Source organism: Eutrema salsugineum, unplaced genomic scaffold (genome assembly GCF_000478725.1).
Source record: "Eutrema salsugineum unplaced genomic scaffold, Eutsalg1_0 scaffold_11, whole genome shotgun sequence".
Lineage (NCBI taxonomy): Eukaryota > Viridiplantae > Streptophyta > Magnoliopsida > Brassicales > Brassicaceae > Eutrema > Eutrema salsugineum.
In genome coordinates this window covers 7,447,627-7,475,061 of record NW_006256901.1, presented here as the reverse complement: position 1 = coordinate 7,475,061, position 27,435 = coordinate 7,447,627, and the positions used below count along the sequence as shown (strand labels likewise).

Sequence of the window (27,435 nt, the reverse complement as noted above, 5' to 3'; positions counted from 1 at the left end):
CTTCTTATCCTGCATCAAAACTGCACCAATGCCTATACCAGAGGCGTCACACTCTATCTCAAAGGTTTTAAGGAAATCAGGTAGAACAAGTAAAGGGGCATGAGTGAGCTTATCCTTTAGGACCGTAAAAGCTTTTTCTTGTGCTGATCCCCACTTGAATCCCACGTCTTTTTTTATGATCTCAATGAGAGGGGCAGCTAGAGTGCTAAAATCTTTGACAAACCTCCAATAAAAACCGGCGAGACCATGAAAGCTCCTCACATCTCCAATGCTCTTAGGGGTTGGCCATTCCCGAATTGCTTTAACATTTTCCTCATCTACTTTGATGCCATCTGCACTCACCACAAATCCTAAAAACACAAGGTTATCTGTACAAAATGTGCACTTCTTCAAATTTGCGTACAGCTTTTCTTTCCTAAGCACATCTAGCACAGATTTCAAATGATCAATATGCTCTTCCAAGTTTTTGCTATAATATATCATCAAAATATACGACCACAAAAACTCCTATGAACGCTCTAAGCACATGATTCATTAATCTCATGAATGTACTAGGTGTATTAGTTAACCCAAATGGCATAACAAGCCACTCATATAGCCCATGCTTAGTTTTAAATGCAGTTTTCCATTCATCCCCTTTTTTCATCCTAATTTGATGATAACCACTTTTTAAGTCTATCTTAGAAAAGATACTAGAACCATGTAATTCATCTAGCATATCATCAAGCCTAGGAATGGGGTGTCGATACTTCACCATGATATTGTTGATTGCCCTACAATCGACACACATGCGCCAGCTTCCATCTTTTTTGGGAACAAGTAGCACAGGCACGACACAAGGGCTCATACTCTCTCGGATATGTCTCTTCTCCATTAGCTCATTCACCTGCCTTTGTAACTCCTTAGTCTCCACCGGATTGGTCCTATACGCAGGCTTATTAGGCAATGATGCACCAGGAACAAAGTCAATTTGGTGTGTAATGTCTCTAATGGGTGGTAACTCTTTCAGATTATCCTCAGGAAACACATCTTGATATACCTGCAAAAGATCATTCATTTTACTCGGCAGAGCCGGTGCCAGGTCAGTAATATTTGCAAGTGCTTCTTTAAACACAAATAAAAGGATAGGTTGCTTGGAAATGAGAGCTTTCTTAACATCACCAGCCCGTAGAAAGAAATTAGAGGATTTCTTAGGCGGCTTCTCTTTTTGCTTCATTTGGACTTGATCCTGGTATACCTCTTGCGGTGTTAAAGGAATCAGTGTGATTTTCCTGCCATGGAAAACAAAAGAATGCTTATTAGTAAAGCCATCATGTAAAACTTTTCTATCGGATTGCCAAGGTCTCCCGAGAAGAATATGTCCAGCCTCCATTGCTAGCACGTCGCACAGAACTTCATCTTCATATTTTCCAATAGAAATAGGCACCAAGACTTGATTCTGAACCTTCATTTCCCCGGTTTCATTAAGCCATCGCAACTTGTAGGGTCTCGGGTGCTTGGTCATCTTTAGTCCAAGTTTCTTGACCATTTCCTCACTAGCTACGTTTGTGCAGCTTCCTCCATCAATAATGAGACTACAGACTTTGCCTTGGACCAGACAACGGGTATGAAACAAGTTTTATCTTTGCTCTTGCTCTTCTTCTTTGCTTTGAATGTTCAATGTCCTCCGAGCTACAAGTAACTCTCCACTAGCCGGTATAGCCTCATATTCCTCAGTAGATTCAGAATCGTCTAGCTTTTCTTCCTCTGACTAAAATTCTCCGCTGCTTAAGAGGACTATTACCCTCTTGTTGGAGCACTCATTCGCGTAATGACCTCGACCGTGACACTTGAAACATCGGACGTCTCTAGAACGAGTTGTTGTAGTTTCTGGCTTGCTTCTGATGTCTTGAATTATTACCGGTGGCTTAACATCTGATTTTGGATTCACCATTGTCTTGTTATCTTTTTGGTAACTCGGTTTTTCTTCCTTTGGATAGTTGGCCTTAGTGGGGATACTAACTCCATAATTAGTTTTAGCCGGATGCCTTCTCTTGAGCTGTTGCTCGATCAAGATTGCTTTGTGCAGCATCTCCTCTATTTCTTCATATTGTTGCATCTCTAGCCGATCTTGGATCTCTCGGTTCAGTCCTCCCAAGAATCTAGACATTGTAGCTTCACTATCTTCAGTAATCTCAGCTTGCAGCATTAGAGTTTCCAGTTCTTGATAATAATCTTCCACCGTACGAGTGCCTTGGGTGAGTCTCCTGATTCGTTGGTGTAGCTCCTGGTGATAAAGACTCGTCACAAATCTCTTTCTCAGCAAAGACTTTATTTCAGACCAAGATTCAACCGGATACTGCTGATTACGCCTTCTAGAAGTCACAATTTGATCCCACCAACTTAGTGCATAGTCGTCGAACTCTGTTGCCACCACCTTAACTCGGTTTATCTCAGTATAGTGTTGACAACTGAAGACCAACTCAATCTTTTTTTCCCAGTCTAGGTACGCATCAGGATCATTCTTGCCGTGAAATGGAGGAATGCGTAGCTTGAGGCCTCCTAAACTATCTGGAACGTAGCCTTATCTTCTTTAGCTCGCCTATGCTTCCCTCTACTACCTCTAGACGAGCTGCTCTCTTGACCATAGTATATATCGGCCTCCTCATCTCTGGTGCTCTTATTTGGCTCTTGAACCTTTTCTTTTCCATGATCTCTTCTCCTCGTTTCTTTGTTTGATCTCGAATCAGAATGATGTTGTTGCATCTCTTGTCTGAACTCTTCAAGTTGATAGGTCATGAGTTTCTTCATCTCGGCCATCATGGCTTCCATCATTAGTTTATTGAAACCATTGCCACTGGTCTCCTCGTGTTGATCCGACATAGTTCCTGAGACCAAAGGCAAACAGATCACTAGAGATTTGTCCCAAACTCGATTAAGTTCAAAGAATGACTCTTCGTGTTCCTCAAGAAATCTAAAACCCTAGAATATGATCGGTTTTCATTTGAACTTAAACAAATATTGCCGATGATGTGAATCGATGATAGAAATTTGAAAGACACAATGATTTACTGGTGAAACTTGACGATACAATCATAAACACTAGATCTATATGCGGACTTGATAGATCTAAGAATATGAGATCGAAAAATGAAATGGGTAGAAACAACCTGATGAAATCGTTTCTCCAGTGAATAGAGTGTGCTCTGATACCACTTAATATGATTCTCCCTGAATCGACACTCTAAAGACTGGATCTAATAAGCTTGAACTTCTGAAATACAACGAACTGGAGGGCAAAGGAATGGATCAAGGGGTCGCACAAAGGCTGCGGAAGACCTTTGATTTACCGGTTTGATTCTGAGGATATTACACACCTAAGAGTCGGGTGTTTGGGAGATATGACACACTCACAAACTAAGATGTTCAAAGAACAAATGATCTTTACTTTAGAAAGGTTTTTAGATAAAAGAAAGATGGTTTCTCAAACGAGAGTACAAGAGAATATAAAGGAAAAGAAGAGAGTCTCAGCCATCAATAAGCATATCTAGGAAATACAAGTATGAGCTGTCTAAGTTGAATTCAAATATCTTCACACGCTCCTCTCCGCTTGGCCGTCTCATTTGGATTGGACTTAGTGGACTTTATTGAGAAGGTGATCCAATCTTGCCTCATTAAAAACCCATCACTAGAATACCCATTGGGACAAAACTAGTGATGGGGAAAAAGAGTACAAAATTGGATCACAACTCCACTAAGCTTCGAGGACTTGGATCACAACTAAAGTACTTGTGATGAACTCTTTTTCCTCCTTAGCCGAATATTGTGCTTGTCTTAGAACTCCTCCAACGGCTTCTTTAAGCTTCTTGGTTCTTGATCTTGTCATGGGGCCATTCGGAATGACTAAAGCCTCTTCTGGTTCGAGCTCTTGTTCCTCAGCTACAAGTTCTCCCTCCTCAGGTTCTAGCTCTATGTTTCCAGTGCTCTCCATGATCACATCATCCCCCTTTCTTGAAAAGGATTTGTCTCTATCAGACACAATAGATCTAGGCATGCCATGCAATCTTACGATTTCTTTAAAGAACAAATGAGCTACATGCGAGGCATCATCAGTTTTGTTGCATGCTATGAAGTGTGCCATTTAGAAAACCTATCAACTATAACAAATATCGAGTCCTTGCCGGTCCTAGTTCTAGGTAATCCAAGCACAAAATCCATAGATATGTCATTCTATGGATGCGAAGGTATAGGCAAAGGGGTATACAAACCGTGAGGCTTAAGTGTGGACTTAGCCTGTTTACATGTTGAGCACCTTGCAAAATTCCTCTCCACGTCTCTCTTCATGTGTGTCCAATGAAAATGGTCTTGCATTACTTTCATGGTTTTAGCAACCCCAAAATGCCCCATGAGGCCACCTCCATGAGCTTCCCTGACTAATAAGTCTCGAATAGAGCAGTTAGGAATACACAGGCGATTATCAAAGAAAAGAAATCCTTCTTGTCTAAAGTATCGGCCACTAGCAAACTTTTCACAAGCTTGGTATATCTCTTTAAAAATCAGTATTGGAAGTATACATATGTTTTAGCTGTTCAAAAACCAATGAACTTAGCATCAAGAATAGAGAGTAGAGTATACCTGCGAGACAATGCATCGGCTACAACATTGTCCTTACTTTGCTTATACTTGATGACATAAGGAAAGGTTTCGATGAACTCGACCCACCTGGCGTGTCTTATTAGATCCAGTCTTTAGAGTGCCGATTCAGGGAGGATCATATTAAGCTCTGATACCAAATGATAAGATCTTTCCCAAAGATCGGCACACAGAAGTTGGTAGAAGATAAGCTTTGCATCAAAGAAACCGTGAAGTCTCAATGATCAAAGGATGTGGAGCGAATGGTCACACAGAAGCTGCGGAAGACTCCTGATTTACCGGGTGATCCCTTGGATATGACAAACCAAGATAGATTGGTTGTGACCATGGATATTACACACCATGATCTGATCAATGGATATTACACACCATGATCAAAAGAAGAAAATAAATTTCAAAGGTTTCCAAAAATATTGATTAAAACTTATTCTCTCAAATGAGATTACATGAGTTTAAATAGAAAATAGAAACTTGAAAAGAAAGCTAAACAAATAAATTCTACTCTACATGCACATAACCTAGGGAAATGAATCATTTAATACAAGTCATGCATGTAGAGAAAAATAAAGCCTCCAAATAAATCTTCCTCTTCAATTTTCGTCATTTATTTGGGCCAGAAAATTAAGTGATTATTTTGGGCTTTTCTTGGACTTCTAATAGGCTCAAAATGGGCTGGGCTTGATAGCTAACATCATAGATGGATTCCTTCATGCTCTTCTTGCCCAGATCTTAATAAATCAGCATGTAAAGTGAGTTTTGAAGCATTGACACTTCTCAATTTCCAACAGTACAAACATCACTTCTTCTTCAAGTTCTTTGCTGCCCATGATCACATCATCCTCTCCCTCTTCAAAAGGATTTGTCCTCAAATCCAGATCTCACAATGAAACACATTCTTTTCCCTATTTTTTTTGTCTTTTTTTGTTTTTTTTTTTCATTTTTTCTCTCCCTTTTTTTACTCTTTTTTTTCTTTTTTGTGACGAAAATAAATAATAAAATACAGAAATAAAATAAAATGAAAAAAAAGGATGATGGGATAAAAGACGAAAGAAAGAAGATGAAAATATGAGAAAATGAAAAGAACAAAATGAAGAGATGAGAAGATGAAATAGAAATAGATACCAAACTTTAGAGTGTGCTCTGATACCAAATGATAAGATCTTTCCCAAAGATCGTCACTCAGAAGTTGGTAGAAGATAAGCTTTACATCAAAGAAACCGTGAAGTCTCAATGATCAAAGGATGTGGAGCGAATGGTCACACAGAAGCTGCGGAAGACTCCTGATTTACCGGGTGATCCCTTGGATATGACACACCAAGACAGATCGGTTGTGACCATGGATATTACACACCATGATCTGATCAATAAATATTACACACCATGATCAAAAGATGGGAATAAATCTCAAAGGTTTCCAAAAATATTGATTAAAACTTATTCTCTCAAATGAGATTACATGAGTTTAAATTGAAACTAGAAACTTGAAAAGAAAGCTAAACAAATAAATGCTACTCTACATGCACATAACTTAGGGAAATGATACATTTAATACAAGTCATGCATGTAGAGAAAAATAAAGCCTCCAAATAAATCTTCCTCTTCAATTTTCATCACTTATTTGGGCCAGAAAATTAAGTGATTATTTTGGGCTCTTCTTGGACTTCTAACAGGCTCAAAATGGGCTGGGCTTGATAGCTAACATCATAGATGGATTCCTTCATGCTCTTCTTGCCCAGATCTTGATAAATCAGCCTGTAAAGTGAGTTTTGAAGCATTGACACTTCTCAATCTCCAACAGTACAAACATCACTTCTTCTTCAAGTTCTTTGCTGCCCATGATCACATCATCCTCTCCCTCTTCAAAAAGATTTGTCATCAAATCCAGATCTCACAATGAAACACATTCTTTTCTCTCTCTTTGTTTTTTTTTGTTTTTTTTTTTCATTTTTTCTCTCTTTTTTATACTCTTTTTTCATTTTTTTCTTTTTTTGTGACGAAAATAAATAATAAAATACAGAAATAAAATAAAATGGAAAAAAAAAGATGAAGGGAGAAAAGATGAAAAGATGAGAAAATGAAAAGAATAAAATGAAGAGATGAGAAGATGAAATAGAAATAGATACCAAACTTTAGAGTGTGCTCTGATACCAAATGATAAGATCTTTCCCAAAGATCAGCACTCAGAAGGTGGTAGAAGATAAGCTTTGCATCAAAGAAACCGTGAAGTCTCAATGATCAAAGGATGTGGAGCGAATGGTCACACAGAAGATGCGGAAGACTCCTGATTTACCGGGTGATCCCTTGGATATGACACACCAAGACAGATCGGTTGTGACCATGGATATTACACACCATGATCAAAAGAAGAGAATAAATCTCAAATGTTTCCAAAAATATTGATTAAAACTTATTCTCTCAAATGAGATTACATGAGTTTAAATAGAAAATAGAAATTTGAAAGGAAAGCTAAACAAATAAATGCTACTCTACATGCACATAACCTAGGGAAATGATACATTTAATACAAGTCATGCATGTAGAGAAAAATAAAGCCTCCAAATAAATCTTCCTCTTCAATTTTCGTCACTTATTCGGACCAGAAAATTAAGTGATTATTTTGGGCTCTTCTTGGACTTCTAACAGGCTCAAAATGGGCTGGGCTTGATAGCTAACATCATAGATGGATTTCTTCATGCTCTTCTTGCCCAGATCTTGATAAATCAGCCTGTAAAGTGAGTTTTGAAGCATTGACCCTTCTCAATTTCTAACGGTACAAACATCACTTCTTCTTCAAGTTCTTTGCTGCCCATGATCACATAATGTAGAGACTACATGATCGGCCACTTCTTCTGTGATAGCGAAGAGTCTATCCAAGAGATGAAAGACTTGTTCACACACGCCCAAGAAGATAGACCAGTTCGAACTCTGCACAAAGTTCAAGACAAATGTCAATTTCTTATCTCTTGTGAAATTAGAGGTGAAAGATTCCTTAATATTCTTTGTGATTCTGGATCTTGCATTAATATGATGTCCAAAGAACTACTTTGAGACTTGGCATTAAGCACATTTCAAGTACCAGGACAAAGATTAGCTTAGCAGATGATTCAAGTGCAACTCCAAGAGGGATAGTCCGAGACATTCCTCTAAGGATTGGAGATTGCATAGCACCTGTCGATCTATACATTGTAAAGACCAAAGATGACTCATATCCAGTTATCCTTGAATGGCTTTTCTTAGCAACTGCTGGAGCCATCATGGATTGGCCCAACCAGAGAGTTTGTTTTGCCAACATCGACAAAGATATCTTCTATGAAGCTACACCACTTAAGAGGAAAGGAGAAAAGCATAAAGCCCAGGTATTTGAACCAGAAGAACTCTAGAGTGATGAAGAACCTGCAAGAGAGAACAAGAAGATTATGAAAAAGACTTGTCTTAGGGCAAGATCTTATTTGAACTAAGTCTTTTTCTTTGCAAAGTCTAGCTAAGGACTATAAACCAAAGTGCTTGATGGGAGGCAACCCATTTAGGTACTTATTTGTTTTTGTTTAACTTTCTTTTTCTATTTAAGTTTTGTTTTTCTTATCTTAGACAGGCCTTAGTATGTTTCAAAAAAACAAAAGAAGAAGAAGAAGAAAGGGAGCTGACCGTGACCAAAGGAGGTTCAGCCGCGGCCAGCAAGTGTTCGACTGTGGCCAAATGAGGTTCAGCCACGGCCAGCAAGCGTTCCACCGCGGCCGCGTCACCTTGACACGCGACCAGCACCAGTCCAGCCACCGTTGGCCACTTCCACCTCCACCTTGATCAAATTGGGACTGATTTGGATTCCTGAGATCCAAGTTTGATCAAGCACCACTCCATATCAACCACCATCCATCATTCACTATCCTACCACCTCCATGACCACCTCACAATCCATCACCAATACCAGGTAAGTTTTCTTTTCCTTCATCTTTTAAATTTTCACATACTCTGTTTCTCATCCTTGCCTGATTTTATTTCACACTGGAGGCAGCATGATTTAAGTATGGGGGAGGATTTCATCTTTTTCTAACCACATTTTCTTGCATGAGCCCTGCATTCTGCATTTTCTTTAAAACACTACAAGAAATATGCTTATTGATAGCACATTTTAATAGCGTAATATTTGTAACGGCTATTAAATGTCATTTTCGGAATAGGGTACTCTAATATAGCACTTAAAAAATGCTAAAGAGTAAATAATGTGAGCGGGAACAAAAAAAAGGCTTTGGCTCGCATAAAACACTTATGCCCGCCAACACTTAGTAAAAATTTCATGTTATAGACAAAACATAACAACATTCTGTCGACTAAAAAAAAAAACCATTTTCTCGGGTGAGCAAAAAATAGAAAGTTCTAGGGTTTACAAGAGAAGAGAGTGATCTCAAATTCATCAAGCCGATTAACAATCTGACGTCTCTGAAACCCTCATCGTCGGAAATCTCTTTCACCAGTGTCGATTTCGGGTTTAGATCAGGTCATCTTGATTCCTGTTGGAGTTAAGCTCTCGATTTTGGAGATTTCTGGGTTTAGCAGGAAATTTTCGGCGATTGAGGCAGAGTTGTTTGTCAAGTTCAGCGGAAACTAGACGACGCACATGCAAAGGTAACTCCAATTTCACTCTTCATAAACCCTAAATGTAATTCCATCATTCGATTCATTTAATTCTTATACTTGTTTTACTTACTACACTTTCATTCTCATTTCTTCCCTCTTGAGGTTTCGAAGCTGAAGAGAAACTAAAAGACAGCGAGAAGACATCAAATACATAGGCGAACAAAGCTCAATCGTGTCTGATTTCATCGATAATCAAGGTAAATGTAACTCGTTAATCGGTTTAGGGTTTACACAGAATTGATACGAAACTCATTTATATTGAACTCTACTTTGTCTTCCGGAGTACTTTTAGGGTGTTTGTTTAGGGTTGAGTCGTTTAGCTAACAATTGTTATTAAGGTTGGAGTATACAATGGTGGACAAGGCATGGGTTCACCTATGCAGGTATCACTTAATAAACATGTGTTCAGGGTAGATGTGCTTCTATATAGTTTACCTGTATAGTTTTGACTTTTTTTATTCATCGACATGCATATGTTGAAGAGCGGATCCTGCATATGAGATTGGTGCTAGGAATTTTGTGAACTCAGTTGCCTCTGCCTTAGGAGATTGTGATTTGGTTATATGCCCGTGCATTGATTGTCGAAACGTAGACCGTCATTCTAAAAATGATGTAGTGGATCACTTGGTCACAAGAGGAATGGATGAGACGTACAAGCTAAGGACTGATTGGTATCATCATGGGGAAGATAAACTGTGGGTCTGACGAAGCAAGGAAAGTGATAAGAGAGTGGAACGAGGAGATTGTAGGGTTGTATCAAGCTGCCGAATACTTGGATGAAGAGTTAGCTAACAAGACGGACTTATGCGATGTTGCTGAAGGTTTAGACAAGAGAGAAGACGAGTTTCTAGCTAAACTTGCTGATGCCGAAACGCCATTGTATCCAAGTTATGCCAGCCATAGCAAGCTATCAGCAATTGTATAGTTGTTTAGGCTGAAGACTCAGAATGGGTGGTCGGAAAAGAGCTTCAAAGAGCTGTTAGAGACACTGCCGAGTATGTTGCCGGAGGATAATGTGCTTCACACCTCGTTGTATGACGTGAAGAAGTTCCTCAAGTCTTTCCATATGGGATACAAGAAGATCCATGCCTGTGTTAATGATTGTTGTCTTTTCAGAAAGGGGTTGAAGAAGTTAGACAACTGTCCCAAGTGCAAGACGTCAAGATGGAAGACTAACTTCCAAACCGGTGAACTTAAAAAAAGGTGTCCCTCAGAAAGTTTTGAGGTACTTTCCCATCATTCCGAGGCTGAAGAGGATGTTTAGGTCAGAGCAAACTGCTAAGGAGCTACGGTGGCATTTTACTAACAAAAGTAATGATGGAAAGCTGCGTCATCCCGTAGACTCCGTAACATGGGACCAGATGAATTCCAAGTACCCGTTGTTTGCCGCAGAATCAAGGAACATTCGGCTAGGTCTATCTACCGACGGTTTCAATCCATTCAGCATGAAAAATACAAGGTATTCTTGTTGGCCTGTATTGTTGGTGAATTATAATATGGCTCCAAACTTGTGTATGAAGAAGGAGAATATCATGCTTTCCTTGTTGATTCCTGGACCGTATCAACCTGGCAACAGTATAGATGTGTACTTGGAACCACTAATCGATGACCTCCAACGATTGTGGGACATTGGAGAGCAAACGTATGATGCATTCAGTAAAACCACATTCACAATGAAGGCAATGCTATTGTGGACTATTAGTGACCTACCTGCATATGGAAATCTGGCTGGCTGCAGAGTAAAAGGTAAGATGGGATGTCCATTATGTGGAAAGCATACTGATAGTTTATGGTTACCTAATAGCAGGAAGCATGTTTACATGCGTCATAGAAAGGGATTATCACCCACGCATAGTTACCGTGGGAAGAAGGCATGGTTCGATGGAAAAGTTGAATATGGAAGGAAGGGTAGGATTCTAACGGGTCATAACATATCTGTGTTGCTGAAGAATTACAAAAAAGAGTTTGGAAATGTTAGACAAGCTGGAAGGAAAAGAAAAAGGGTTATTCCTGCGGAGTCATTAGCTGATAGTGAAGACGAAGAATCCGAATCAGAGGAGGAAGAGGAAGTAGATGAAGAAGAATTATCTAGATGGAAGAAACGATCTATCTTTTTCAATCTTCCTTACTGGGAGGTATGTTATCATTTTACAACTTCATTTATATTTGTTAAATACACTATAGATAATTTAAAGACTTTCAGTTAACATGTCTAAATGCAATCCATAGGAACTCCCGGTCAGACATAACTTAGACGTTATGCACGTAGAAAGAAATGTTGCAGCGAACATCATTTCCACCTTGCTGCATTGTGGAAATTCAAAAGACGGTCTTAATGCTCGTAAAGATCTACAAGTCCTTGGTATTAGGAAAGAGTTGCATCCTAAAGCCAGAGGCAAACGAACTTACTTACCTGCAGCACCGTGGACTTTGTCAAAGGAAGAGAAGAGACTATTCTGCAAGCGTCTACATGAGTTCAAAGGACCGGATGGTTATTGCTCCAATATATCCAGGTGCGTATCATTAGAAGAGTCTAAGACAATGGGATTGAAGTCACACGATTACCATGTGCTCATGCAACAACTTTTACCAGTTGCACTTAGAGGTCTTTTACCGAAAGGGCCTAGAAGCCATTACACGATTATGTGCATTCTTCAACAATCTATGTCAACGTGTTGTTGATAGGGAGAAAATATCAGGAATGGAAAACGAAATCGTTGAGACTATTTGTATGTTTGAGAGATTTTTCCCACCTAGTTTCTTTGATATAATGGTTCACTTGTGTATACATCTTGGGAGGGAAGCTAGATTAGGTGGACCTGTGCACTTTCGATGGATGTATCCTTTCGAGAGGTAAGTTGTCTATACAAGTTTTTTGATAAGTTTGCTTGCCGCATATTTCATCTTCCATTATCGTTATTCTTGTCTTCTTAATTCCTACCAGACACATGAAACTGTTGAAAGACTACGTCAGGAATCCTGCAAGACCGGAAGGATGTATTGCTGAATCATATCTAGCAGAGGAATGTATGCAGTTCTGCAGAGATTTCTTGAGGAAGACCACAAGTGTCGAAGGTAGACAAGAACGAAATACTGAATACGAAAGCACTTCTATACTCGAAGGGCGACCTATTTCTGCTGGGAGGTCTATCACACTTTCTGAAGTGGAAAAGAAAACAGCACACCTAGCTGTCATTCAGAATACCGCACTGGTAGATCCTTATGTAGAGTAAGCTCTAATTTCTTTATTATGCTGCATTCATATTCGGAATTCAGTCTTGATACTAATATATTTCATTGTTGTCTAATGTCACTTTGTAAGCATGCATCTGCAATACCTGCAAGACACAAACCCACGGTGTAGACAAGATGCTACTTTCCTATGGAGTACTCACACTAAAAACTTTTCAGAGTGGCTTAAAAAAAGTGTAAGTAAGCTGTTTCAGTTCCGTATTAATACAAGGTACATTTTAAACGTATTGTTGATTTACTTACTACATTATTTTTTTTCAACCACTTGACTCTACGCAACATGATGACACACTTAAGTGGATTTCATATGGTCCACGTAATATGGCTAGATCATACACTGGTTACGTTGTTAATGGTCTGCGGTTTCACACAACATTAGTTCAGAGACAAACGCAAAACAGTGGAGTATATTATGAAGCAACTGCAATGTGTCGAGCCAGTGCAAGAGACACTTCCCAAATCGTGGATTTGGTTTCTTATTATGGCAGAGTGGTGGACATTATCTTATTAGACTACAACGTATTCTACATACCTCTATTCCGATGTCAATGGGCGGTCAGAGGCAACGGTGTGAAGGTGGACGAAGGTTTTACGTTGGTCAACTTGAACCAAAGTCAAGTCTCTTTCGCAAGGGATCCATTCATTCTGGCATCTAAAGCTAAGCAAATATTCTATTCCAGAGAGGACGAGTCTTCAAATTGGTATGTGGTTATGAGAGGCCCTTCAAGCAGATACACTGAGGCAGACAGTGATGAGGCAGATGCTGGGCCATTACCATTGAGTGTTGACATGAACGTAGAAGATGTTGACGCTGAAGACCAACCTGCAAGGGTTGATTGTGAAGGAATATACGTTTAGGACATATACGTATTACCTATTGCGTAGTTAGAGTCGTTGCTTTCGGTTTAGTGTCTATGCTTGACTATATGGAATATGGTGGTCTGAATTTTTCACTGATGGGTTGTATTGAGTGTTTCAGGTGATAAAGTATGGGTCGACCAAAGGGAAAGAATAGAAAAAGGAAGAATTTATCTGAGGAGCCAGAATTTATTGGGACAGTATATCCGGAAAGTATGCATGATGGAGGAGAAGACAATGCAGCCGGAAATGATCAACCTGATGAAGTCATGAACGAGGCTGTGCAGACGCAGATTAATGATGAGACGCAGAGTCCAGAACATAGAGTGTGCTCTCAGGAACCAGATCTGAATGATGGATTACCGAATGTTGATGAGGATGCATTCAATGAACATGCATTCATGAATGATGAAACGCCGGCGCCTGAATCAGAAGGGACTACAGCTCCAAACAAGCCTAAGCGATCTAGAGGTCCAACAAGGATGAAAGACATCGCAAGAGATCCTAACAGTCGCATAAAGGTTGAATTCAATAGCATGGGAGAATCATATGGATAAGGATCGGTTAAGCTGTCATCTTACCTTGGGCCCTTGGTGCGTGAACACGTCCCTGTCATTATTGAAGATTGGAGGAAGATTGGTGAAGAACATAGAACAGTTCTATGGAAATCTGTACAGGTAGACCCATTTTAATTTAGAATAAGGTAAGTATTATGGACTTGTTTTTTATTGTTTGATTTGGAATTTATTGTAGGCAAGGTTCGAATTAGATGAGGAGTATCACAAGATGGCTGTCATCAAGCAAATGGGTTGTATATGGAGGGCCTCAAAGTCGAGGCTAGTCAGCCAGATCAAGAGTTGTAAGAATAACGCAGAAAGATTGAAGCTTCGCCCAAAGAATATTCCACCGGCAGAATGGCGCAAATTTGTGAAGGCTAAAACTAGTGCAGCATTTGAGGTAATCACGTAGCCCTCACTTTACTTCCATATACAGATAACTGAATTTTCGTTTTCAGGAACTAAGTGACACATATAAAGAAAGAAGGCGAAACCAGATTCCTCATACTTGCAGTCGAAAGGGGATGGTCAGACTGGCTGAAGAGATGGTAATATTCCGTATGTGTAATACTGATGCAACTATATGCAAATAACTAACATTGCCACCTATTTTCAGAAAAAAGAGAGCTCTGAACCGTCTGAAGTAACTAGACTACAGGTATGGGTTAAGTCTCGAACAAAGAAGGATGGCACTGCAGTCAATACAAATGCAGCCGAGAAGATCGTAAGTAGTTAACAATAACTAGTTGGTTTATTTTTAAAAGTAGATGAATACTGGCGTATCTTGGCTGATGTCGAAAGTGTGTGTACAGAAAAAGGCAGCTGAACTTGTTGAAACGGTTTCTCCCTCTTCGACGTCCACAAATCCCAAAGAAGATCTCCTTTCTCAGCTACTTGGGCCTGATAATCCCGGCCGTTTGAGAGCGATGGGTAGAGGGATGAGTCAAACCAAGTTAGCATGCTTCCAGTTGAAAAGCAAGTTTATGGATGATATGAAACGAGACCAACTAAGACAGCAAGTTTAGAGGAAGCACTGTCAAAAATACAGAACCAGGTAAGCGAGTATTTCATGTCTGGTGATAGTAACTCTGAATTTTACATTGTTATTATATTAACTTAGGTTGTTATTTCAAATTACATTTTTCAGAAACAAGAAGCTGAAGTCGGAGAGAATTCTGCGCCAAGAGTAAACTCTTGTTTTGTCTTATTTAGCATTTAAAATATATGTCATATGTTTACATCTGTTTTTACAATTCACCATTAACGTTTGCAGAGTGTCAACATGAAATTACAAATGAAGTGTCTGTTATTCGACTGGGCTGGAACGGATGAAAAAGTTGGTGAAGGACGTATTTTGTCTGAAGAGCCTGAGGAATTTGTCAACAGTAAACCCTTAGGCCCAAACTCGTACAAAGTTTTGGTGGAAACAGCGATTAAGCCAGAAGCTTATCTTTGGAGACCTGCTCGCAACGTCTTTAATATGGAGCAAGCAGTTGGAGAGATGATTGCATGGCCTCAAAATTTTGTGGTTCCCTTTAGCAGCGGATGTGAACCAGAAGACATTACGCCTCTGGTAAATATTCTTTCAGTACGGAATATTATAGTTGAATTTATAGTAAAAGTAAAACTGTGCAATGCTTGACAATGGTTTCATTTGTTTACTGCTTCACAGAGTCTTAATACTAGCTCTCGGAACTTCTGCAAGCTGCTTGACTGGGCTAGAACTAACGAGGAAGTTGTTGCAGAGGGTCGTTGGCATTCTCGAGAGCCAAAAGCATTAGTCAACGGACTACCTCTCGGACCTAATGCAGTGAAGGTATTCGTCGATGTGGTTTTATGCCCAAATACCTTCCTCTGGAGGCCAACGACTGAGTTCTTAGATATGGAGGATTCAGTCAACACCTTTGTCGCCTGGCCTGCTAATATAGTAATCTTTGAGGCAAGTCCTGAAATGAATTCTCCTATTGCTAACTCTGAATCAACTCCACCAGCTCCAATAAAAAAACCAATGAAAGCAATGTCAGAAAGTTCTACTCCTATAACTCAGGTAGGTTTTCTTACTAAACTTTCATTTGTTTGGTTTGTTTGGATTTGTTGATTTCGTGTATAGCTATATATTCAAAATGTCTTCGCTACAGGAATCCAACCAAATGGAAACGGGGAATGAAAATAAGAAGTGCTTGGTGATGGCTATTACTGGAAAGAAGCGAGTGATTGCTGAAGGATGTTGGTCCACAAACGATCCACTTCAAACAGTACATTTTGTTCCCTTGGTTCCAAATGCAGTTAAGGTGTGGATTGATGTTGTCAAAGTTAAAGATGCTTGCGTATGGAGGCCTTCGTCTGAGATCGAATGCATGGAAGATGCAATAGGAACAGCTATTGCTTGGCCAGAGGATAAAGTGGTACTCGTCTAAATGCAGTAGTCATCTGATACTTTAGTTTTTATCTTCTCTGAACTTAAGGATGGTTTCGTTGAAGACATAACCTGATATGTGTTTATGGTTTTCTTTGTTGGAAATGCTTGTATGTTGCTGAAACATTAACCAGTACTCAGTTCTTCTATATGGAAAAGCAGATGCATTTCAATTTTTGTTTACCAGGTTTTGATATTTAGTAAGTGCATTTCTTAAGGTTTTGGATATATCGTATTTGGTTAAAAAAAACCTACATCGCCAAATTCAATAGCACGTAAGAACAGCTCCAACACTAAACAATACAGCGTGAAAAAATAGCTACAGTATATGATGTTGGAGCTAAAATATAATGCTACGACTCAACTAACAACAGCAATGAATTTCTCTTATAGTAAACTAGAATGTAGCTATAAAACCACGCTACTATAAAGGTGTCAATAACACAAAAATAAAGCTACAACATTTAATAATACAGCGTCTAATTTGTGCTACCGTATCATTTGTAATAACATCATAACAATGCTATTATATATATGAATATAATAACACTTTCCATAAACGCTATATTAAGGGGTGTACTCTATTATAGCTCCGGCAGATACAGCGTTTATGAAAACTCTATGAAAGTACTTTCATAGCGTTATTCGTATGCTATGAATGTACATATTTCTTGTAGTGAAATTTTTCATTTTTTCGGTTTCTCAAGACTTTTCAAATGTCTTTTGAATTTCAAAAAGTGTTTTCAAAGGTCAAATACATTTTGAGTGAATAATGACAAAATCAATGATGATAACCAACCTGTTCACTTCTACACCATCAGCTCATAAAAAGCTCTTTTCAAGGTTTAATACTAGATTAGGCGGTAGCTAGAGTACTTGCACTACGAAATCCCACCAGAGGACTTCTATTCATGGAGATCTTTTCTGACATGATATATTGATGAGGTCATCGAGACAAGCCTAACACTAGCTGATGAAGAGCCGATCAACATACCCACCATGAGACATGCACCAAGGACAAGGTCAGGAACTAAGAGTCTAAGAGAGGAGTTCAACAAGTCAATAGAAGGGCTGATCACACTGATAGAGCACGAGGAACTCAAAGAGAAGCTACTCAAAGGGGAGATCACCCGAGAGACACCAATGGAGCCTCTAACCGAGTTCAGCACACTTGAGACCCAACAAGACGACGTGGAAGACTCGGCCGGTTCAAGCCAAGACCTTCAAGAAGCCAAGAAAGTCAAAGAGACACCGAGCAATGACTACTCTCAACTCAAGCGTCAAGCCATATCATTCTTACCTGTTTTACAAGGCATCAAGGATGCTACTACGTTTGTCATCTCCAAGCAAGTGGAAATGCCACTCATCGAACCAATGTAAGTGTTTACAATTGGATTATATTTCACGAGTTTATTGTTTGTTTTGCAGGAGCTTTTCTTTGCCTTAGTCGTTTTTCTTAGTTTTTAGAATTTTTCCATTTTGTTGCTTTAGTTAAACGATGAGCTTTGTTGTTTCCTTTTCTGTATTTTTCGGCCAAGAGAAGCCACCCCGCTGCCGAACCATTATATAAGGTTCCTTCTCAGCATGTAAATTTTTAACCTATCAATAAAATAACCGAGTTTTCTTTGAAAGCAAAAACCCTAGCCGCAGCTAGTTCTCTTCCTCTTCTTGGGTGTGATTCCTTTGAAGCTAAAGAACAAGACTTATCACAGACTCTTCCATCATCTGTGTGGCGTCTCTCGATCCATTGTTATCCGGTCTCATCGTTTAATCACTCCCTTTCTATCGAGTCATCTAGAGAGAGCCGTACGGCCAACTAGAGATTCACCACCTTTCCACCCAAGCAAGGACAAGTCACCACTTGTTCCTACATCATCTGGTATCAGAGCCAGGTTCGTGTCAGGTGAATCTATTCCCTTGTTACCTTCTAGTCTCGTTTCATTCTTGAAGAAAATCAAAAAAAAAAAAATTTAGATTCGTTTGTTTAAGTCATCGCATCTTGTTAGGGTTCTCTAGAAAATATAAAAAAATAGTACCGTTTGTTTCAAGTTTATATTCTTATCCTCATATCCTATAGTATTGTCATTGCATCAAAAAAAAAAAAAAAGAGTCATCATACTTATAAGATTTGTTATTCGCAGTCTAGTAGCCGAAACTTTCATACCGCACCAATTGCACTTGATCTTTTGTTGTTTTTGTTGCACGCAGGGACGATATGGGAGAACAAGGAGAGGTTAACATGGCTCAGATGCTTGCTAACATCCAAGCTCAACTCGCAACCTTAGGGGAGCGAATGACACGGATTGAGCAACCACCACCGGCCCCAAGAGGACCTATCAGAGGTGTAAACGCGCGGAGAGGCAACCAGGACGAAGATGAGGTCATGGAGGATCTTGACGATGGTGATCCACCGAACCAAAACCAACCCCGAGGACAACACCAACGAGGCCGAGGCCAAGAAAATGGCAAAGACCTCAAGCTCACCGCACCAACATTTGCCGGCAAGGTGAACCCTGATGCGTACCTTGATTGGGAAAGAAGGATGGAATACATCTTCGATTATTACCAATACTCGGAGGCTAGAAAGGTATCCTTAGCGGCTGCACAACTAACTGACAATGCCTTGGCGTGGTGGGATCGAGATGTTTCCGAAAGAAGAAGACATAGGCATGGGCAGGTCAATAATTGGGAGGACAAGAGATTCAGCCTCAAAAAGAGATATGTCCCCGCCTACTACCACCGAGACTTGCAGAAGAAATTTCGCAAGCTCACTCAAGGAAGCAAGACCCTGGAGGAGTATTTCGAAGAGTTTGAGACTCTTAAGAACCGACTTGAAGTAGAGGATTCAGCTGAGACCCTGATGCCCCAATTCATTGATGGTCTTAATGATCGGATTGCTAGAAAGGTCGAGAGGCAGACTTACCATGACTTGGAGGACGTGTTACATCATGCCGTGCAAGCTGAGCAACACATTAAGAGGAAGAACACTTCCACAAACCGGAGCAAAACCACCTGGACGCCACAACCTCAACGAGCTCTTGATAAGGGCAAGGCAGTTGAAGTGGATAACCGGATCCACAAGTCCACTCCTGATACTTCCAAAGCCAATAGACCCGAGGTAAGTAAAGCTTCCACACAACGAGCTAGAGATATCACTTATTTCAAATGCCAGGGCAAAGGACACTATGCGAGGGAGTGCCCAAACCAAAGAGTAATGATCCTCAAATCTAATGGCGAGTATGAATCACAAGACGAAGGAGAGGAAGCTGAGGACACTGATGAGGATATAGTCGACTATCCTGACCAAGGAGAGCTCTTAGTAGTGAGGCGAGCACTTAGTGCACTCTTTGAGCCAGAAACTATTCAGAGAGAGAACATATTTCACTCTCGGTGCACTATAAATGCCAAGGTATGTAGCTTGATCATTGACGGGGGTTCTTGCACTAACGTAGCTAGCAAGTATCTTGTAGATAAGCTAGGGCTCACCAAGACTAAGCATCCCGGACCCTACAAGCTCAAGTGGTTGAATGATGAAACCGAGCTCAAGATTGCTGAGCAAGTAACTGTACCCTTTAGCATTGGTAAGTATACGGACCAAGTGGTGTGTGATGTGGTCCCCATGCAAGCCGGGCACTTGCTCCTAGGGAGGCCGTGGCAATTTGACAAGGAAACTCTACACAATGGGCGCACAAACTACTATACCTTTACTCACAACAACAAGAAGCATAACCTAGCACCACTCACTCCGCAAGAAGTGCATGACATGCACAAGGCCATGTCTCGAGGCTCAGAGGTAAGTAAGACCAACCTTTATGTTACCCCTACGGTTGTGCTTAAGTCTCTTGAATCACGAGACCAGGTGCTACTAATGATCTTCAAGGAAGGTTTATTTTCAGGTCAGGAACAACAAGAGATCCCTCCAACTGTCAAGGAGCTGTTGGACCGCTATTCTGATGTGTTCCCGGAGGAGATTCCACCAGGCTTACCTCCCATTAGAGGAATATAGCATCAGATTGACCTGATCCCTGGAGCACCATTGGCAAACCGAGCCGCTTACCGAGTTAATCCCGAGGAGGCCAAAGAATTAGAGAAGCAAGTACAAGACCTAATGTCAAAAGGCTATATACGCGAGAGCCTAAGCCCGTGTGCTGTCCCTGTCTTACTAGTGCCCAAGAAAGATGGTGCATGGAGGATGTCTGTTGATTGTAGAGCCATCAACAACATCACCATCAAATACAGGCATCCCATACCTCGACTTGATGACATGCTAGACGAGCTTAACGGTGCCACCATCTTCTCTAAGATCGATTTGAGAAGTGGATACCATCAAATGCGAATGAAGGAAGGAGATGAGTGGAAGACGGCGTTCAAGACAAAGAGGGGCTTGTACGAGTGGCTAGTGATGCCATTTGGACTCACCAACGCACCGAGCACCTTCATGAGGCTCATGAATCACGTTCTAAGAGCCTACATCTGTAAGTTTGTAGTAGTGTACTTTGACGATATACTAATTTACAGCACTTGTCTTGCAGATCACCTGGAGCAACTTTCACAAGTTCTAGAGACACTTCGGTCAGAGAACTTATACGCCAACATTAAGAAATGCACCTTTTGCACTGATCAAGTAGTATTTTTAGGCTTTGTTGTTAGCTCACAGGGTCTTAAAGTTGACGAAGAGAAGATCAAAGCTATTCAAGATTGGCCCACGCCAACCACCATCGGCCATGTGAGGAGTTTTCATGGTCTCGCAAGCTTTTACCGCCGATTTGTCAAGGATTTCAGCACCTTGGCAGCACCACTAACATCGGTGATCAAGAAAAACGTGGAGTTCAAGTGGGGGCAAGCACAGGAACTTTGAGCTAAAGGATAGCTTAACACATGTGCCTGTTTTGGTACTTCCAAACTTTGAGCTGACCTTTGAAATTGAGTGTGATGCGTCTGGTACAGGTATAGGGGCTGTGTTAACCCAAGGAGGCAGGCCCGTGGCTTACTTCAGTGAGAAACTAAGTGGGGCATCACTCAATTACCCCACCTACGACAAAGAGTTGTATGCACTAGTAAGGTCCCTTGAAACTTGGCAGCATTATTTGTTATCCAAAGAGTTTGTTATTCATACAGATCATGAGACCCTCAAGCATTTGAGAGGACAAACTACACTTAATAAGTGGCATGCTAGATGGCTAGAGTTCATCGAGACCTTCCCTTACATTATCAAGTACAAGAAGGGCCAAGAGAACATAGTAGCCGATGCTTTGTCAAGAAGGCATGCTCTCATATCTACGATGGAGGCCAAGGTATTGGGTTTTGAACATATTAAATCACTTTATGAGAATGACACAGACTTTCAGGAAGCCTTCCAAGAGACCAACAAGGCGGCTTATGGCTCATTTTATCAACACGACGGATTTTTATTCAAAGCCAAGAGGTTGTGTGTGCCGCAAGGTTCTATGAGGGAACTACTAATCAGAGAAGCTCACGGAGGAGGGCTCATGGGGCACTTTGGGAGGGACAAAACTCTAAGTGTGCTGATGGAACACTTCCACTGGCCACATATGAAGCGAGATGTGGAGAGGTTTTGTGCAAAGTGCATCACTTGCCTTAAGGCAAAGTCCAGGTCACACCCATATGGTCTTTATTTACCGTTGCCTATCCCTAACCTACCATGGGTAGATATCTCTATGGATTTTGTTCTAGAGCTGCCAAAAATCCAATAAGGACTCTATATTCGTAGTGGTGGACCGATTTTCCAAAATGGCCCACTTCATCCCATGTAACAAGACCAACGATGCTACACAAACCGCTGATCTCTTCTTCAAGGAAGTGGTGCGTTTACATGGAGTTCCAAGGACCATAGTCTCTGACCGAGACACTAAGTTTCTCAGTCATTTCTGGAAGACGTTGTGGAAGAAGCTAGGGACCAGGCTGCTCTTTTCCACCACCTGTCATCCACAAACCGACGGCCAGACTGAGGTAGTACACCGTACACTCTCCACCTTGTTGAGAGCTACGGTGGGAGATCCTGTTCTGCGGTCAGAACCTTTTCTAGAGGGAGGGAATGATGAGGTCATCGAGACAAGCCTAACACTAGCTGATGAAGAGCCGATCAACATACCCACCATGAGACATGCACCAAGGACAAGGTCAGGAACTAAGAGTCTAAGAGAGGAGTTCAACAAGTCAATAGAAGGGCTGATCACACTTATAGAGCACGAGGAACTCAAAGAGAAGCTACTCAAAGGGGAGATCACCCGAGAGACACCAATGGAGCCTCTAACCGAGTTCAGCACACTTGAGACCCAACAAGACGACGTGGAAGACTCGGCCGGTTCAAGCCAAGACCTTCAAGCAGCCAAGAAAGTCAAAGAGACACCGAGCAATGACTACTCTCAACTCAAGCGTCAAGCCATATCATTCTTACCTGTTTTACAAGGCATCAAGGACGCTACTACGTTTGTCATCTCCAAGCAAGTGGAAATGCCACTCATTGAACCAATGTAAGTTTTTACAATTGGATTATATTTCACGAGTTTATTGTTTGTTTTGCAGGAGCTTTTCTTTGCCTTAGTCGTTTTTCTTAGTTTTTAGAATTTTTCCATTTTGTTGCTTTAGTTAAACGATGAGCTTTGTAGTTTCCTTTTCTGTATTTTTCGGCCAAGAGAAGCCACCCCGCTGCCGAACCATTATATAAGGTTCCTTCTCAGCATGTAAATTTTTAACCTATCAATAAAATAACCGAGTTTTCTTTGAAAGCAAAAACCCTAGCCGCAGCTAGTTCTCTTCCTCTTCTTGGGTGTGATTCCTTTGAAGCTGAAGAACAAGACTTATCACAGACTCTTCCATCATCTGTGTGGCGTCTCTCGATCCATTGTTATCCGGTCTCATCGTTTAATCACTCCCTTTCTATCGAGTCATCTAGAGAGAGCCGTACAGCCAACTAGAGATTCACCACCTTTCCACCCAAGCAAGGACAAGTCACCACTGGTTCCTACATCATATATTATCTCATTTTACTTGGACATAATCTTGACATCTAATTTACTCATCAATGGTTTTAAGAAAGCATCATGATATACATCTAGGACATCTTTACCTTATTGTTACCACTCTTTGTTGTCCTAGATGGCCAGTTCATCTTTAGCTGCTACCTTACCCTTAACCCAAACCTTCATGTTCAAACCTCATGCACTCTCTTTTAAGTCTATGTGACAGATATGCGCAAAACCGCCGGAGAGGGAGGAACAACATAGTTTTCATTCACTCAAAAGAAGGACTGAATGAAACCGGGAAGGAAGTGTACCATGCAACCTCAACAAGCCTCATGATGTCTCAAAAAGCTCATTCTTAAAGGTAATTTTCATGCTCCCTAAGACTCTAAGTCAAAAGGCGGTTTCCCTTTTCTAAAAAAAAAATACCAAAAAAAAGAAAAAGAAAGAAAGGAAAGGAAACGAAGAGCCTAAAGAGTCTTAGAAGCTAAAATCATTTGAGCAAAGGCAATAGGTATTCACTTAAGGAGTTATGGATTCACAACCTGGACAAAAATCCAAGTCTGGGGGAGTTATAAGAAGAACCTGAAGAAAGAAGATCAGAAATCTTGAAGCAAAGAGAATATGACTGGAAACTGTGAAGTATCAACAGATCCATCCTCTCTTGCTGTTTTGCATAATATCATGTCTCTCCAGAAAAATGTAACACTAAACACATCAAGCTTCACCACTAAAAAGCCTTTTGTTACCTAACCTTGAATTCCTTGTTTAATATCATTTTGATGAGAATCACTGAAACCTTTAATGAATGTTAAGAGCTAGTTGACTGGAAGTTAGTTCAAAGTGTGTGGATTTTTGCATGACGGATTAACGGATTAGTGATGTCTATATTTTGGTGAGAATTTTCTAGACTTGATCTGATTGATGCATTGTCCATAACTAAGGTCTAGAGGTGTGGTTGCTGATATTTTTGAGTTCCCTCTCATTTCTGTTGAATGATATTTTTTCAGATTGGATATTGTTTTGTTTGAGGACAAACAAAGTCTTAGTTTAGGAGAGTTGACAACACCGTATTTGTACCCATTTTCACCATTGATTTCAAATGCTTTTTCAAAGGTTTTCATCAGTTTTAGAAACTTTTATTATGATTTCTCTATATTTATAGTTTCAAGGCTATTTTTAGGAAACTTAGGGAAAAAGATGGCAAAATGGAAGAAATCCACATTTTTAACTCAGAGTCAGACCGTCAGAAGTTCAGCCTCAAATGAAGACTTTCTCACCGTCTGATCCAGCTCAAATTTGGAGAAATTCAAGAGGAGACAACCAGCTTTCCATAGCACTTTACATTACGAAGATCCAACGGTTCAATCAAAAGATACATGGAGAACAAGTTGAACAAATTCACCATCCCCGAAAGACTCTCACCCGCGGCAAACAAGTGTTTTGCCTGCCTTGGAAGACTTTCACCCCCGGTGGACCAAATCCGAGCCACAAGGCCCAACATCAAAGCCCATTTCGCCATTCCTCTTCAGAGAAGCCCTAAATGAGACCTGGAAGACCTTAGGACCTATAAATACATTTTCTGTTTCATGTTTTGCATTCTTTCATGTCTTTTATCATTCCTTGCATCATGTAGATCTCTCCAAGAGAGTCAAGTTGTTTGAAGAGTTTTCAATAGGTATACATGTCGATTAGGATTTCTAAGTTTCTAAACCGTATTCTGGATATCATCTCTTCTAAGTTGTTCATATTGCATGAGAGTAGACTCATAACCTATTCTCTAAGCCTAGGATCGATCAGAGCCACGAGAGTGCTGTATCAGATCATCCATACCTAGCTTCAGAAGAACATAGTCACTACAGGAGTCGAGAGCTATTTGTAGAGAAGATGTGAGCAGACGAATTCAATAGTTAATGCATGATCTTATCTCTGGCATGAGAGCGAGAGTTAATTGTCAGATTTAAGTGATTAGTTGATTAAGATAGCTAGAGTTGGTTAATCATACACATGTCTATTCTAGTTCCATGCAGATCCCAGAAACAGATGAAGATAAATCGCCTGGAGGCTAATTGGAAATGTTTTGACATCGATTAGAGTAGACCGGAGAAGTCTAAATCGCCACCTATGAGTTTAGAGTCTATAGTTTGAGTCGACATCCTTGAGATATTCTTTTAACAATTCATTTGCATTGCATTTTATTTCCCGTAAATATTAGATTAGGTTTAGTTTAGTATTCTTAACCAAAAATCTCAAATCCCCATGAGTTTATGATTTTGCTTACTTTTCCAGTTTGGTGTTGATTGCAGATTAAACATCTTTCCTGAGGATCGATACCCTAAGTCCTACAACGTACATTTGTATATTTGTAGACACTGTGATTTTATAAATTTAAAATTTTTAGGACCAATGAACTTGTAAAAACACAACCCTAGGCCCGCACACATCAAGAGACTGGTTGTCTCAGGAGACAAACTCTTGCTGGTGCAGCAATTTAACCCAGAAGTGTATGGTTGTGAACATATGTATACGTGGTTCAGATTTTTTAGGTTTGAAGAAGAAGACCAAAAGAGATGGGTTCGGGTTATTGACATAGAGGACCAAGCTTTGTTTCTTGGGTTTGATTGGAATCTTTGCTATTCAGCAAAGAAGGTTCCGCGTGTGAAGGGGAATTTCGTCTACTTCGATGAACCTATGGCCTACCAAACAATCCTTGTGTTTGAGTTAGGAACCAGAAAGACTAGTAAGACATCCCAGCGGACTGGTGATATGGGCGCGCCGATATAGGCGTGTTTGGCAATAATCATCAATCTCTGATGGAATGTAGAATTCTAAAGGTGCCAATTCCATCAATCAGTGTCTATGATGTAGACTCTGACGTAGGTTCTGAATGAGTCTTTTGTTAATTAAGTTACATTGGACTTTGTTCTTCATCTTCAGTTTGGTTGATTGTATGGGTTCCAATAAAATTTGATTGGAAAGTTCAAACTCATGTCAATTTCTTTTTCTTGATCGACAAATAGTTTTTACAAGGTATGAGATAAAAACACTTTGACTGTTAAATCAACAACAAATCTTACGTTGTTACTTGCTATGATAGAGGAATTTATTACTTTTCTTAAGGGGGTTCAAACTAGATTTTATATCATCTTAGTGAAAACATATTTTTCTTAATGTTGAACTAATACAATTACAAGAATTAAAAACAAAACAAAAAAGCTATAGAAGCACAAATACATTGCATAGGAATCACAGTAACAGATCTTTTGGCCCCTTATCGTAGTGGGAGAAATATTAGACTATTTAGTGGGGCTGGTGTGGGTAAAATAGTACTAATTATGAAATTGATTAACAACATTTCCAAGGCTCATGGTGGTGTATCCGTATTTGGTGGAGTAGGCAAACAAACTCGTGAAAAAAATTATCATCGAGTCATTAATGAACAAAACCGGATATGTATGGAAAGATAGAAATAAAATGACCACCAATTTGGATATTCATTTAATTTTTTTAGGTTTTATCTCCTTTTGTAGTGGTCTCAAAGCTGAGAATGGAGGCAAGGGCTTGAGCAACAGAATAAATATTGAAGGAGTTTACTTCTGCTCTAGAAGTTCCAGACAGAGAACGCAGACTTGATTGTTAAAGCCTCTGCTACAAGGTATGAGGCCTTGATGAATGAAGTTGTGGTTCCTAACCTTTCAATATCTAACCCATACAGACTGAAAAGGTTATTACATAGTCGCCCTATTTTCTCTCTCGGGCACGACTCCCAAGGCGCCTCCATCAACTTTTTTTTTTCTTCGTTCTCCTTTCAAGCTTTGATTCTTCGGCCGGTGGTTTCCTTTCATCTTCTCTTTAGTTCCTGTCGCCGCCTCTGTTCAAGGGTCTTCGTCATCCTCTTCGTCATCCTCTTCGTCTCTGCCTCTCCGGTGGTTGGCGCTTCTCGCCTCCGATGGGGAGGCCTCCGTCCTCTCTGGTTTTGATCTGCTTAGGGTGTTGTGTCGGTTGAGCTCCGGTGATTCTGTGCGGAGGCTCGAATCAAGAGAAGGAGTGTGGCACTTTGGCAAATCTCTTGGTTAGGCCTCCAGTTGAAGATTTGGTGGTG

The 27,435-nt window shown here is 40.3% G+C and overlaps 1 protein-coding gene and 1 pseudogene across 1 annotated transcript; one reads left to right on the top strand and one right to left on the bottom strand.

Moving 5' to 3' along the window:
- Positions 1-26,117, top strand: part of LOC112089803 — a 36,557-nt pseudogene extending 10,440 nt beyond the window's left edge.
- LOC112089951 lies at positions 3,581-4,687 on the bottom strand. Its single transcript, XM_024160823.1, has 3 exons — positions 4,615-4,687; positions 4,292-4,412; positions 3,581-3,989 (listed from the first exon to the last, which is right to left on the bottom strand). The coding sequence occupies exons 1-3, from the start codon at positions 4,628-4,630 to the stop codon at positions 3,734-3,736; spliced, it is 393 nt and encodes a 130-aa protein (XP_024016591.1). The 5' UTR covers positions 4,631-4,687; the 3' UTR covers positions 3,581-3,733.
- Positions 26,118-27,435: the final 1,318 nt, after the last annotated feature.